We start from the raw sequence: 13,839 nt of genomic DNA, 5'->3' as shown, positions 1-13,839 counted from the left end.
TACCGCTCCCCTTGCAGGGAGGGGAACTTCCTCCTATCTCAGTCCAGCTGCTCCGAGCACCCCCCTGAGGAATGGGGATCCATTTTCTTAGTCTCATCCTGGAAGGCTCTAGGCTTCCCTAGCTGATGGCTCCCCTCCCCTCCAGCACGAAGATGCACCTAGCGCCAAGCTCCAGGGAGAGGTGCTGGCCCTGGAAGAGGAGCGGGCTCAGGTGCTGGGGCGAGTGGAGCAGCTCAAAGTGCGGGTGAAGGAGCTGGAGCAGCAGCTGCAGGAGTCGGCGCGGGAGGTGAGAGCGAGGGCCCTGGCTGGACTCCTCCCCAGGCACGGTGACGGCCCCGGAGCGGCCTGAGCCCAGCTGCCTTGAGTGGCCTTGACATGGACCCTGCTGTTGCCTCCAGGCTGAGATGGAGCGGGCACTGCTGCAGGGGGAGAGGGAAGCAGAGCGCGCGCTGCTGCAGAAGGAGCAGAACGCGCTGGACCAGCTGCAGGAGAAGCTGCTGACCTTGGAGACGGGCATCCAAAAGGAGAGGGACAAGGTAACCCACACCAGGCCTGGCTCAGTGCTGGGCGCCTGTGGCCTGGGAGAAGAGGAGAGATGCCTTCTCTGGGGCCCCTAACCTCTTACCTCATCGTTCATCCTGCAGACCGGCTGGTCTCTGGGCCCCTCCAGGGGCAGGGGGCCTTACTCTCCGTGGAAAGTACCAGCTGGGAGGGCGCTGCCAGGGTCTGGGCTGGTGTCTGGGGTCTCCTCTGCCTGGGTCTCTGTTCTACATCTGGGTGCCTGCCATTCTGGGCCCTTCGTGCCCCTTCTAGGAAGTGCCGAAGCCCCTTCTTGGGCGGTGAGCACAGCCCAAGGCACTGGTGCTGGGGAGTGATTCAGGTCTGGGTGTCTGCATCTGGAGGACATCCCCCGCCAAGCATGGCTCCAGTGCTCAGGATGTGGTCTTTGGGAGATGGCCCTCAGGTCTCTGCTTCCCCTGAGCCTTCAGGATCTGCAGCCTCCCATCCCAGATGGTCCCAGCTCCTGCCCCTGACCCTTTCAGATTTCGTGCCAGCCTGCTGGGGCCGCTCCATCCCACAGGGGCCGTGTCAGCCACGCCCAAGATGTCCAACAACGTGCCAAAAGCTCCGAAGTGGAGAGGGGCCACCTATTTCTGGACTTGACAGTATTTTTCCAAGAATTAATTTTCCTTCTGGATTTTTTGAGAGTGTCTTCCTCCTGCCCCTCAGTTTTGAAGCTCTTAAAAATTCTTTGACCCTCCCACCTTTTTTTTTGGAGCTTTGGCTCTGGCCCCCAAAACCACACTCCCAAATTCTGTGCCAAATTAACTCCACGCTTACCAACCAGGCCTGCACTAACGCCCCCTCTAATCACTGTCCTGGGCTCTCTGCATGTCCCTAACTGCCAGTGCCACCCAGGCAGGGCTGAGCCATGCCTGCTTTTGCACTAACTCCATGGGCACCCCTGTGCCCTTGGCCCCTCCCCTCTAATGTTGCCTCCTTCCATTCTTGGTGTGGGACCCCAGGGTTTTGATCAGAAAGGAGTGGGCAGGGGGCACAGCTCAACTTTACTCAGTGGGGCATTGGCAGGAGGGGTACAAAATTGGGGGAAATGCTTGGCTGAGGAGCCTCTCGGCCCAAAGAGCTCCTCTCATTTGGAAAAGCCAGGGTGCGGCCTCCACAGACCGTTGGCAGTTTCCTGCACAGAGGAGAGGGGGGCTGTCCTCCAGCCATCACCTGTCTTCCCTCCTGAGCGGAGGGATGAGGAGGTCCAGTGGTGGTGGCATGGCCCGGGGAGGGCACGGACAGGGGCTCTCTGCCACACAGTGGCTACCCTTCCTAGCTTTCCTCTGGGGCTTCCCGATTTCAGATACTCCATCCAGAGGGTGGGAAGGGGTAGGTCTCTCCCCACTCCCACCCCTGATCCATTCAGAACATAGGGTATTGCAAAGGCTGAGTCCAAGCATGGGGAAGTGCTTGGACCTCAGAAACTGGCCTGATCAGGCCCTCCTCTCCTGGATGAGGATGGGGGCGTGGGGTGGAGGGCGGATAGAGGCAGGGTTCAGCACAAGGACTCCAGGGTGAAGCTCAGCATTTCAGCAGGAACCTGTCTAACCTCATTTCTCATTGACCTGGCATTGCCTGGAGGCATGGACTTTGCCTTCTCTCTGGGCCCAGTTATTTGAGGTGGAGGTGGCGATGGTGGTGGCCGCGCGGTGGTGGTGGCGGCAGTGGGGAAGGTTCCCTCAGCTTCCCTCCCCAGCGCCCGGCCCATGGCCCCATTCTGGCTTTGGAATCAGTAATCACACTTTCTCCTCTGCCCGTCCTTCGGAGGGGTGACTCACCAGCTCCTCCCTGCATCCCCCCTTCCCACCCTCAGAGGTGTCATCTCGACCCAGACAGAGCCATCCACCTCCTCTCTGTACCCACTCCTGGGGCTCCTATTACCATGGCAACGGGCCGAACTAATTGCAACCCTCATCCTACTGAAGTTCAGCCTGCAGTGCCAGCACCCCACCCCCACCCTGGGCAGGAGGTGGGGAGGCCAAGGGGGTTGGGTTGGGGTCCCCTCCACTGCACTGCTGTAGCTTAAACATCCTCGGCTCCCAACTCACACCCAACCCCTGGATTTAATCCCCACCAACTCTACCCTTTTCCCAGGGTTAAATTTTGGTCTCTGGGAAGCGGAAGAGGGGGAGGAACAGCAGCTAGAGGCTCCGTGTTTGTGATGTGGAACCAGCTTTGGCTTTGACTGGTTTGGAGAGAAAACAGAGGGCCTATTCCCAGGACTTGCCCAAACCTTTCTAGTTCAAGGGACTCCAAGAGACCAACATTTCTGCCTGGGACCCACACCCCTGCCTGTGACACCATCGCCTGCACCTCCAGTCCTGTCTCACACCCCAGCTCTTTGCCTTTCCCACTCTGCACCTCTTCCTCCTTAATTTCCCTTTCTTCTGTTTGCTCTCTCCTCTCCTGGTTAAACTCCTTTCGTTCCCCGCCTTCTTTCTCTTCTCCCCGCACCCCACCCCCCTTCCCTGCGCCCCGCCCCGCGCCGCCGCTGCCCCGGGCCGGAGTTGAGGAGTGTGTGTTCTGTTTCTCCCCTGTGCCCGCCCCCTCCCCCTCCGGCGACCAGGAGAGGGCGGAGCTGGCCGCGGGACGGAGGCACCTGGAGGCCCGCCAGGCGCTCTACGCCGAGCTCCAGACGCAGCTCGATAACTGCCCCGAGTCAGTGCGGGAACAGTTACAGGAGCAGCTGAGAAGGGTCAGTTTCACCAGCCCCCGCCCCCTCCCCGCCCCCGAGGGCCGCCCGCCCGGAAGAGAGGAGCGGTGGGCCGGGACCGCCTGGGCCCTGCAGTACCTGCCGGACGCCAGGGTCCGTGTTGTGGCTTGGAGGGGACGGGGAAGGATTCCCCCCAATGGAGGTTCTCCTTTCTGCTACTGCAGGCAGCGCTGCCCGGCAAAGGGGCAGAGCCGAGCGGAGGAAAGGGGGCGGGGTGGGGGCAGGTCCCTTCCTCCGTTTCCCCGGGTCCAGCCCCCAGAACTCTCACCTCTGTGACCTGGCCTTCCAGGCGCAGAGCGGTATCGTGAGCACCACCCGATCCCCTTTGTCACTGTCGTTCAAGGAGGCAGAAGCCCTGGAGACTGAGACAAAGCTCTTTGAAGACTTGGAGTTCCAGCAGCTGGAGCGGGAGAGCCGCGTGGAGGAGGAGCGCGAGCTGGCTGGCCAAGGGCTGCTCCGGAGCAAGGCCGAGCTGCTGCGTAGCATCGCCAAGAGGAAGGTGCGCCCCCCCCCCCCACCCGGCCCCCATCCCTGCCGCGAGGCCCGCAGTGCCGGCTAGACTTCACCTTGCTGAGCCTCGGTTTCCTCATCTGTAAAACAAGAACAATAACAGGCTGTTGTGAGCGTTAAAGGAGATGCTGTATGTGAAGACAGCATAGGACATGATCATAGAAAGCACTCAGCGAACAATAGCTATTGTTATTAAGCTCTGACTCCCCCCAGTCCTCCAGTGGAAAGTGGATTGGGCTCACATTCAGAGCTGGGCCCTGGCTGGGCAGGGAAGGGGGAAATGGAGATGGAGGAGGGGGCTGAAGGGGAGACTTGCTCCTGCCCTTGTAGAGCTCTCTGATGGAAGTGCTGGGACACATACAAAGACCTGAGATCTGGATATTAGAGCCTGCCAGGGGTACTAGAAAGGCATCACCTGGGTTCCAGCCTTGGCTCAGCCCTGGCTCAGCTGAGCCGTAAAACAAGGGGATTTGGTATCGCACCCTGGCTGGTTCTGGAGCTCCAGATGCTGTGATGTCTCCTCCTGATCTCAGCCAGACCAGGACAGGGTATTGGGGCGGGCATGTAAAGTTGGGAGGAGGCTTGTGTTAAGCAAGAGTTAGGAAGATGTGGGTGAGGAGAAGGGGGAGGAGCCAGGCGGCCCACACACCTGTGGCTGAGACTTGTGTGTTTGTGCACACATATGCATGCATGTGCACTTTGCCAGGCTGGAGTGAGTGGGTGGGAGGTGAGGGCAGTGAGATTGGGGAGAGGCGTCAAAAAGTGGGGCTTGATGGCTAGCCTGAGTTTGGTGGTAAGTGGGGAGCCACTGGACTTCCCCCTGAGTCCAGATCCCTTGCTTCTCTCCCTGAGCTGCTCTGCCTTACAAATGCATCTACCTATCAGTGAAATGGGCGTAAAGGCATCTGCCTCGTAAGAGAGTTAAATGAGGTAACACATGCAAAGCATTTAGTAGAGTTCTTGGGTCCTGACAGGTTCTCAGTAAATTGCAGATCTTGTTGTGAGGATTACCACCTGGTCTGCTTCAGGCTGCTTGGGCTGACCCCAGATTTAGTACAGCTCCCTTCTTCCCTTCTCTCCTATGTCTTGCTCTTATTGGTGATAGTTTAAGGCCTCCTCTTTCAGGAAGCCCTCCTTGGCTAAACCCAGCCCATTTTCCCGAGCCCCTCTCCTTCTCTCTCACTTATTATCTTTTCATTTCCTTTTAGCACATGATTGTTGAGCCAGGCATTGCGCTAAGCCCTACTGGGGATACGGAGACAAAAAAGACACTGGCCCGGCCCTTGGATCGGACAGCTTGGGCGGGGTGGTGGTGATGGAGACATATATTCACAAGTAACAGCAATACAAGGCAAATGGTGATATGGAATAATTTGAGCACAGAGCAAGGAGCAAAGGAATTGAGTGGTGATCAAGGAAGATGTTGGAGAGAAGATAGCATTGGGTCTGGTCTTGGAGGATAAATAAACTCTTGATGGGTGGAGAAGACAGGACAGCATTCCTGGCAAAGAGAGCCGTATAAGAAAGCCCTGGGAGTGTACACCTGCACCGCTGACGTTACAATAGGGCAGAGCTGAGCGCACGCCGCCGAGGGCTCAGGGTAGGAGGGAGTGTGGAAAGTGGAGGCCCAGTTCCAGGAGCCCTTGAGTGCTGGCTGAGGGGTTTGTGCTTTATCCTGTGAGTAATGAGGAGTTGCTGAAAGATTTTGAGAAGAGGAGTGATTACCCTTACTCGTGGATTTTAAAAAAATTATTCAAGTAATATACATTCTAAAAAGATTAGAAAATTCAGACAAGCAAGCAAACAAAAACAAACCTCAAAGGCCATTTTAGGAAGCTATCTGTGGCAGTGTAGGAGTGGATCAGAAAGTTGAGAGAGTGGAAGCAGGAGGCTGGTGAAGAAGTCCAGACCAGGAAACAGGGGGCCTGGGTTGGGGTGGTGACAGTGGGGTGGAAGCACGGGGGCAGGTGGAGAACGTGTCAGCATCTCTGGGATTCCGGACACGTTGACTGGGGCGGGCAGGGAGAGAGATTTGGGAACTTGAGTTCTGGCTGGTGTGCCTGGTGGCATGGGGTCACTGGTCGAGGGAGGGGTGAGGGAGCCGACCACAGCAGCCTGCGTTTTCCTTGGGTGAGACAAGGCCGAACAGAAGGACTAGTTGATTCCCTTCACCCAAGCCCAGGATCTCTGGGCAGCAGAGACGGCCAAGCCTCACCTCGGGCTCAGCCCTGTCTCCCCAGGGTCTGACCCACTACCCCCATCTCCTCCAGGAGCACCTGGTGGTCCTGGACAGTCAGGCTGGGCAGATCCGGTCCCAGGCTGTGCAAGAGTCAGAACGCCTAGCCCGGGATAAGAATGCCTCCCTGCAGCTGCTGCAGAAGGTAGCCCCAGTCCGGTTGGGCGGGGGATGAGGGCTGGCGAGGGGCTGGGGGAGTGGGAGGTGAGTGCAGAAGGGCTGGGGTGGAGACTGGCCAGCCAGGTGGGATCCCCCTTTACTTGGGGCCCCTTGCCCCACTCCCACTCCTTTCTGATTCTGCCGCTTTGGGCTTGCAGGAGAAGGAGAAACTGGCTATGTTGGAAAGAAGATACCACTCGCTCACAGGGGGCAGGGCTTTCCCGAAGACCACGTCGACTCTCAAAGAGGTAACGTGGTTGGTTTGGGCCCCAGCCTCAGGCCCAAGGGGTCTCCTGGGAGGCTCTGGAGGAACACATGGTGCCTTCACCCCAACAGCTGAGGTTGAATATGGGGGCATTTTCCTGAACTGGAGAAATTTGAGTAGGAATGGCTCTGAGGTCTGGGATTGGATCCTCTATGGCTACCGGCTGCTGCTTTTCAGCTGCCTTTCTGGCCCCCAGGAGCCCACTGATCTTACCATTTCGGGAGACTGAACACATCTGGGGGATTCAGGAGGCACGGGTGGGGAGGATGGCAGCTCAGAGGTTTGGTGAGGGCCAGGGCTGGGTGGACTCAGCTCAAGGGGCAGCATAGGGATCTAGGGGTCCTGATCTTGGAGCTCCCTGGGCTTCTGTCTGGAACTAGGCTACAGGCTCAGAAGTGGGCATTGGGGCTCGTTCTTTCCTGAGTCTTTGCATGCCTGGTGTGTGAGGCTCAACCAGGACGTGCCGAGTTTCCTGCCTCATTGCGCAAACAATTTGGGCCTGGGGTGGGGTGGCTGGGCTGAGTGTGAGGGGTGAGGCCCCTCACACGTACCCTCTCTGTAGGCTGAACTGCTCATCTCCGAGTCCTCAGAGGTGGGGCTGGGGATGGCGGCTCTGGGTCCCTTCCCAGGGTCTTCTCAGGCTGGGGCCTCCTCTGGTCCCTTAACCCCACCTGCTTCCACTCAGCTCTGCCCCAAAGCGCAAGAGGTAATCACAGCTAACTGCCTGCTCTGCTGTACTCACTGCCTGTCTGCCTGCTTGCTGAGCTTCTGCGCTCAGCTCCTCCCAATGGCCCAGCTGAAGGGCGCATGGCAGTAATCCTCTGTCTGGCCAGAGTTTGTTGTTCCTTAGGTGCCTGGGCATCCCATGCAAAATCAGAGCATCAATTTGCATATAAATTTGCATATATTCTGCATGCCGTCCATCAGTTCTCACAACACACTGGACCTGCTAGCTCATTTTCCTTTTGTGTGACCCCTGGAGGACAGTCCCCCTCTGGAGCTAGGTCAGGATGGGCTCCCCTGGATAGGGCAGGCTTAGGATCCTGTACTTTGATTCTGCGTGCATTTTGTATGCCTACCATGTCCCCAACACCTAGATAAGCTCAGAATCCTAAGGATGTGCTCAGAGAATACCACAGTCCCTGTCTTCCCAACCCACGATCTGGTGTGTTAGCATCTTTCCAAGTCCTAACCTTTGGGCAGTGGGCTGGTTTTTCTCTCTGGGCTTTTAGCTACTCCCTGCTAAGGTCTCTTTCTCAGGGCCCATCTTGCTCAGGCCCTAGTGGTGCCTGCAGTTCCTGTTCCTTCCAGCTCCTGCTCCAGCAGATGGGGTGTGAGGGGACCCATGGGAATGCTGTGACTGGTGCCCAGTGATGCATGTGTGTGCCTCATTGGGGATGCCCAAGGTGTTGGAGACAGAAAGGTTCTCTGGGAGGTGGGTCCTGGTCCCTGGTGGACTCCTGGAAGACCTTCCTCGGGCTCCTTCACCTGCCCCTAGCCCAGGGCAAACCCAGGAATGGGCTTTCAGGGTCTGCCCGCGGCAGGGCCCGGATGCCAAGGCAGCCTCAAGAGTGAAGGTTAAGAAGAGCCTACAGACAGTCAGTTCTGCCTGCCCTTTTCTGCCCCCCACCCCACTACCCGGCAGCCAGCTGAGGCCACAGTGGGCAGCTGAGCTCCCCACGCACCCCTGCTCTGGATTTTGTATTGAATGGAGTGATGGCCCTTTGGCATGGAGTGTGGATGTCAGGTACCTGGTTGAATCCTGTTAACCTGTTCTCTGCCCACCCTTCCCCCTCCCACCGGGCACCCTAGGAGTATGTGAGCCTGGCAGAGGTTCTCCAGCTGTGCTCCTGCTTGGACCCCTATGCTTCTGCCACCTCCCCCAGCGCGCTCGCCCAGCCCCTGCCTGACAGTGAGGTACCAGCCACCGAGTGAGCACACCTATGCCCAAGGGCCTCCTCATGGATGCCCTCAATTGCCCCTCAGGCCTGGGTTGGGGGGCAGCAGGGTCTGTCTTCAGCAGTGAGGGAGAAGGGCAGCTGGCGTCAGGGGGCTTGGGAGTGGTTCGTTCTCTTGCCTGGGGCTTCGGGATCTTTCTTCAGCTCCTGATGGCTCAAGGAGGGAAGGCCTTCTGCTCTAGCGTGAGGGCATCCTGCTGAGAGGACCCTGGCTTTCCCGGGCTCTACAAGCCTACTCTGCTCTGTGTGTCCTACTCTTACCCTTCCCTTGCCCGTGGGCAGGGCCATCTCTTGGGTTCCGGTCCCATTAACCTCTTGTATTCCCTCCTGTGTCTGGCCTTCCCCCAAGTACGTGACGCTTGAGCAGCTAAAGGCCATGTGGGGCACCTCGCCTGTGCCCGCAGCGCCCGCGCCAGGCCTGCCTCCCTGGGCCCCTGCCTCCCAGGACCTGGTTCCTACCACCTGCCTTCTTCCTGCGCTGCCCTCTTCCTCCTCCTTCGCTTCTATCCCGCCTTCAGCCCAGGTTGGTGGTCTGTGTGTTCCTGCCACCCGCAGCCCACTAGTGGCGTGGCTCTGTCTGTGTGTGCTTTGCCCGTGCGCAGTGGCGTCTCAGCCCTCAGCCGGCCCCCGGGGGGGAGCGCTGCCTGCCGGGGGGGTGGCTCCGGCTGGCTGGCACCGTGGTTGGCGTAGCACGTGTCTGTGGTCTGGGAGTTGTGCCCTGTTTCTCTTTGCCCTTAGCACGTTCACGGCAACTGTTTTCTCACTGTGTTTTCTTCTCCTTATGCTCTCCTTTCTCCCTTCCTTCGTTCCTGTTTTCCCTTCCCTTCCTGTCTGTTTCCCTGGTAATGGCCTTCCTCTACCCTTCCTCCAAGCTTCCCGTTTCTTTGCCCTTTTCTTCCTTTTTCCTCCCCTTTCCTCTCCCCTCACTCCTTGACCTTTCCTCTCTGTCCTTCCCCTCCCGTCCCCTGTCCTCCTCCCCGCGCCCCCTCCAGATGGAGAAGCTGCTGCTCCCCGCTGTAGACTTAGAGCAGTGGTACCAGGAGCTGATGGCCGGGCTGGGGACCGGCCCCGCTGCGGCCTCCCCTCGTTCCTCCCCCCCGCCTCTGCCCGCCAAAGCTTCCCGTCAGCTGCAGGTAACCCCTCCTCCCCTGCCCACCCCTCCCTCCCCAGGCCCCGCTCCTCTCTGCTCCGGGGACCTCCTGCCGATGCGTCAGCCCCGCAGTGCTGCCTTAGGTGGTGGGGGGTTAATGCAGCCGGGGCAACAGGGGCCTCTGGACCCTGAGAGGGGAGTGAGGGTCTCCTCTTGGGCAGCCATCCTGGCACTCCGGGTGTGGAGGGCCAGCCTCCTGAGTCCGAGGGCGACGTGCTTGGCTGTCCAGTGGAAGGAGGTTCGGGAGCAGCGGTGCCTCATGCTGTCCTCGGTAGCCCTCAACCCCAGAGCTTCTCACTCGGTCTTGGCCTGACGCACTCTTGAGCCTGTTGTCTCTGGAACTTGTGTGTCCTAGGAGAGTTGCCAGTATTTTGTTCTCCTGGTCTCCCCAGGGGTGACACTTGGAGGCAGGACAGAATGGGACAAAGGCTCTGAAGTCCCTGAGGACATGCCCAAGACTCCTCAGAGTTGCCATTGGGGGCATGGCCCTGCTCGAGCCTGCAGCAAGCTGCTGACCACGGGGTGGGGAGAGAGTATTCGGGCAGTCTTCTGCCCCAAGTGTCACTCCACTGACCGGCTGTAGGGCCTGAACCCCCTTACCCCCCAATGCCCCATTCAAGATTCATTCTTTGAGTGAAGACATTGCACCTCTAAGACTGTGATCTCAGCTAAAATTCCATGTTTCCTTTGGGAGTAGTTTGTGTGACATTTCTGTTTTGTGCCCAGCTGGTTTGAGATTTTTACATGTTTTGATTCATTTAATCATTACCACAGGCCTTTGAGGTAGATAACGATAACTCTCGTTTTACAGATCAAACACTGGGGCCCAGAGAAGATAAGTAATCTCTCCGAGGTCACACAACTAGGAAGTAGCAGAGGCTACACCGAGGGCCAGGGTGCTTGACTCCAAAGACCGTATTCACCAAACATTAGCGCTGTGAGGGAGCTTGGCGATTATTTAGTCTAGCCCTACCCTCTCCTTTTGCAGATAAGGAAGCCAAGGCCCAGAGTGGGGAGGTGCGTGGCCCAAGGTCACAGCCCCTTAGCAGCAGAGCTGGGACCAGAGGGAGCCCCGGCCTCCAGTCAGTCACCTGTACAGCTCTGCCCATTGGTGTTAACTCCTCACATGGGTTGATTTACACGGTCCTTTCTAAGATGCAGGGTTGGACCAGGGATTGGCCCAAGGAGGAGCAGCCTGGAAAGGAGGCTTGGCAGCTGCCAATAACATCTGTCCATTGGGCTGGCCCAGGAGGCTCAGTGCTGTTGTCAGCTAGAGACAGAGGCCTCGGGTGCTGGGGCAGCACCTTGGATCACAGCCAGCCTAGATGCCATGGGGATGGTGGCCAGTGGGGGAGCCGGGGATACCACACAGTGTCTCTTCCCTCCAGGTTTACCGCTCCAAGATGGATGGTGAGGCCACTAGCCCCTTGCCCCGGACCCGCAGTGGCCCCCTCCCCTCTTCCTCTGGCTCTTCCTCCTCCTCCTCCCAGCTCAGCGTGGCTACCTTGGGCCGTAGCCCCTCCCCAAAGGTCTGAGGACAGTGGGAGGGCTGTGTGCGTGGCAGGGTGGTGATGGTGGGGGATGGACACAGCCACACTGGAGAGAGGTCACAGCCACCCATGAGAGCCTTGAGGGTGGGGGGAGGTGCCTTCTGAGCCTCGGGTCCCAATGCTCCGTTTCCCTCCGCAGAGCACTCTACTCGCCCAGAATGGCACAAGCAGCCTTCCTCGCAACCTGGCAGCCACGCTGCAGGACATTGAGACCAAGCGCCAGCTGGCCCTCCAGCAGAAGGGTGAGTGGCTGCAACGCCAGCCCACCTGCTCTCCTGGGGGCCCTGGACATCTGCCACGCACTCTCCACCCTACCTCATCCATGCCCACGCCTTTCCCAGGATGTTTTTCCTTTAATTGGGATCCAGGCAAGAGCAAAAAGGATTTGGATTAGATACCTAAAGAAGAGATTCCTGGCTATCAGAAGACTAAGGGCAGGGGACTAAGGGTCGGCGGGGGGGGGGGGGGGGGGGGGTGGGGGGTGGATGTGAGATCTTTCCTAGAGACGGCAGCAAATAAGGGAAATGCTTGTTGACCTGAGTAGGGATAGACGTTATCCTGTCTGGAGGCAGGGGGTTGGACTTGATGACCTCCACAAATGCTTCCCTAAGATACTGGCTCTAGGGACCCAGGAGTCCTGGTTGCTCGTGTGCATTTTGTTTGTTTTGAAAGTCCAAGTCTGTGCCTTTCTCCCCTCTCGTCCCCTCTGTGTCTCTACCTGGGGGCCCCCCTACCAGTCGAGTCGCTTCCTGCCGAGCCCCTCCCAACTGACGACCCAGCAGGTAGAGCGTTGGTCATTGAGGGCATTGCTTTGGCCAGGCAGCCCCTGCCCGGGCATCCGCATGATGTATTCTGCCCAGGCCCCCACTGGCCGCAGGCAGACTCCCAGGCTGAGTTGGGTTGGGGTGTTGGGCTGGCCTCACCCCTCCAGCTGAGCTCTCTCCTGCCTCAGCTGTGCTCCGCCTCGTCTCCCCTCCCTCCTTTCCTGCCACTGGCACTCCCGCTTCTGCATCGCCGTGGGGTCTGCATTGATGTGGGTGCTCATGGGGCTCCCAGCACCTCTTCCTTCACCCTTCCCCAGCAGCAGGGTGGGTGCATGTGCCCTGCCCACCTGTTCAGGCCATGGTTGTGAGCTGGAGCCACCTGGCCATCGTGCTGCCGGGGCCCCATCTGGGCAGGTCCGGTGCCGCGTGTGGGCTCAGGACACAGTGGGAGCGCTGAAGTCAGGCTGCATGGCTGTGGCCAGTTGTGCAGGCGACGGAGCGTTGCCAGGGCAGCCGGACCTGGAGCTGCGGGGGCTTCAGGGAAGCTGGTGGGGGGAAAGGGGGCTGCCCGTGTTACCTTCTCCCCGCTCGCCTCCTCCCTCCGTCTGTGATGCTGCCGGCGTCCTCCCTGGGGAGGTGGGGTGCCCACCGTGACTCCACCTGTCGCTCCTGCAGGGCAGCAGGTGATCGAGGAGCAGCGGCGGCGGTTGGCTGAGCTGAAGCAGAAGGCGGCGGCTGAGGCGCAGTGCCAGTGGGACGCCCTGCACGGGGCCGCCCCCTTCCCGGCCGGGCCCTCGTGCTTCCCGCCGCTCCTGCATCACTCCATCCTGCACCACCTGCCGGTGGCCAGGGAGCAAGGGGAGGAGGGCGAGCACGCCTACGACACGCTGAGCCTGGAGAGCTCAGACAGCATGGAGACCAGCATCTCCACGGGGGGCAACTCGGCCTGCTCCCCCGACACCATGTCCAGGTACCCGCGCCCCGGCCGCCACCCGACGGCCCGCCGCTGTCCTGCCCACACCAGGGCCGCCGCCTCCACCGCGTGCCTCCTCCCCTTGCCTCCCCAGTGCCAGCGGCCTGGATGTGGGGAAGACGGAAGAAATGGAGAAGATGCTGAAAGAAGCTCATGCGGAGAAGAGCCGGCTCATGGAGTCGAGGGTGAGGCAGATCTGGGCCACAGCGGAGCCGGGGGGTGGGGGTGGGGGCTGGGGAAGGCGCGGGGCCCCGGGGCTGCCCTCCGCCCGCCAAGGGCCTCCGCTCCTCCCCAGGCCCCTTTACCCACGTTGTCCTCGCAGCAGTCCCTTGAGGAAGAGTGTTTTCAAAGCCTATGTTCCTCAAGTGGGGGATGCGGAGGCTTGGCGAGATGACCACTTTCACAGCTCTTAGGAAAAGGGGAGGCAGGACCCAGTGTCTAACGGTGAATTTCCCATATGGGAGCTTCCAGTCTTTGCGTGTTCACCTCTGTGGACGTTTGGCCACCACAGAAATTTTGATTCCTGTCTACCTGAGTGCCAGGTCACTCCTCTTGGGGATGGCTAGGAACTGGGGTTGAAGGATGGGGACAGAGAGAAGGCAGATGTCCAAGCCAGAGCAGAGGTGTTGGCTGCGGGGGCCTCACGTTGCCTACCGATGGGCCTGGAACACAGCAGAGGGGCCAGGGGTTCATCTTAGGCACAGCCAGGCTGAGGAAACTGTGCCTGGGGAGGAGGTGAAATAGAGAATCTGCAGAAGCTCGTCTGTCTCTATCATCCGGGCACTCTGCATGTCTGGAGTTAAGAGTGGGACCCGGAGAGCAGGAGATCAACCAGAAAAGAAGGCCTCTTAGTCTTCTTTACTTCAGAGGAGGGCAGATTTATAAACATCTCTTGACAAATGGAGAAAAAGGAGATTCTGCTAAGTTTCGAGCTGGGAAGAAATGACAGATGGGAGTTAATAATATGGAGGTTGTTATCATTGATGAAGACATA

At 59.2% G+C, this 13,839-nt stretch overlaps 1 protein-coding gene across 15 annotated transcripts in view; it reads left to right on the top strand.

Moving 5' to 3' along the window:
* Positions 1-13,839, top strand: part of PHLDB1 (pleckstrin homology like domain family B member 1) — a 45,445-nt gene that overhangs the window by 21,132 nt on the left and 10,474 nt on the right. For 6 of the 15 annotated variants that reach the window (XM_068554971.1, XM_068554970.1, XM_068554968.1 and 3 more), the window contains 12 exons: positions 146-286; positions 399-536; positions 3,134-3,262; positions 3,624-3,779; positions 6,061-6,171; positions 6,344-6,433; positions 9,401-9,541; positions 10,947-11,087; positions 11,248-11,350; positions 11,846-11,890; positions 12,548-12,842; positions 12,940-13,030. In XM_068554971.1, coding sequence (XP_068411072.1) covers positions 146-286; positions 399-536; positions 3,134-3,262; positions 3,624-3,779; positions 6,061-6,171; positions 6,344-6,433; positions 9,401-9,541; positions 10,947-11,087; positions 11,248-11,350; positions 11,846-11,890; positions 12,548-12,842; positions 12,940-13,030 — 1,581 coding nt within the window. The remainder of the gene's footprint in view (positions 1-145; positions 287-398; positions 537-3,133; positions 3,263-3,623; positions 3,780-6,060; positions 6,172-6,343; positions 6,434-9,400; positions 9,542-10,946; positions 11,088-11,247; positions 11,351-11,845; positions 11,891-12,547; positions 12,843-12,939; positions 13,031-13,839) is intronic. The other 9 variants (XM_068554975.1, XM_068554974.1, XM_068554969.1 and 6 more) reach the window with 8 other exon arrangements.

Source organism: Eschrichtius robustus, chromosome 11 (genome assembly GCF_028021215.1).
Source record: "Eschrichtius robustus isolate mEscRob2 chromosome 11, mEscRob2.pri, whole genome shotgun sequence".
NCBI classification, from domain to species: Eukaryota; Metazoa; Chordata; class Mammalia; order Artiodactyla; family Eschrichtiidae; genus Eschrichtius; species Eschrichtius robustus.
This window is presented reverse-complemented; position numbering and strand designations above follow the sequence as displayed.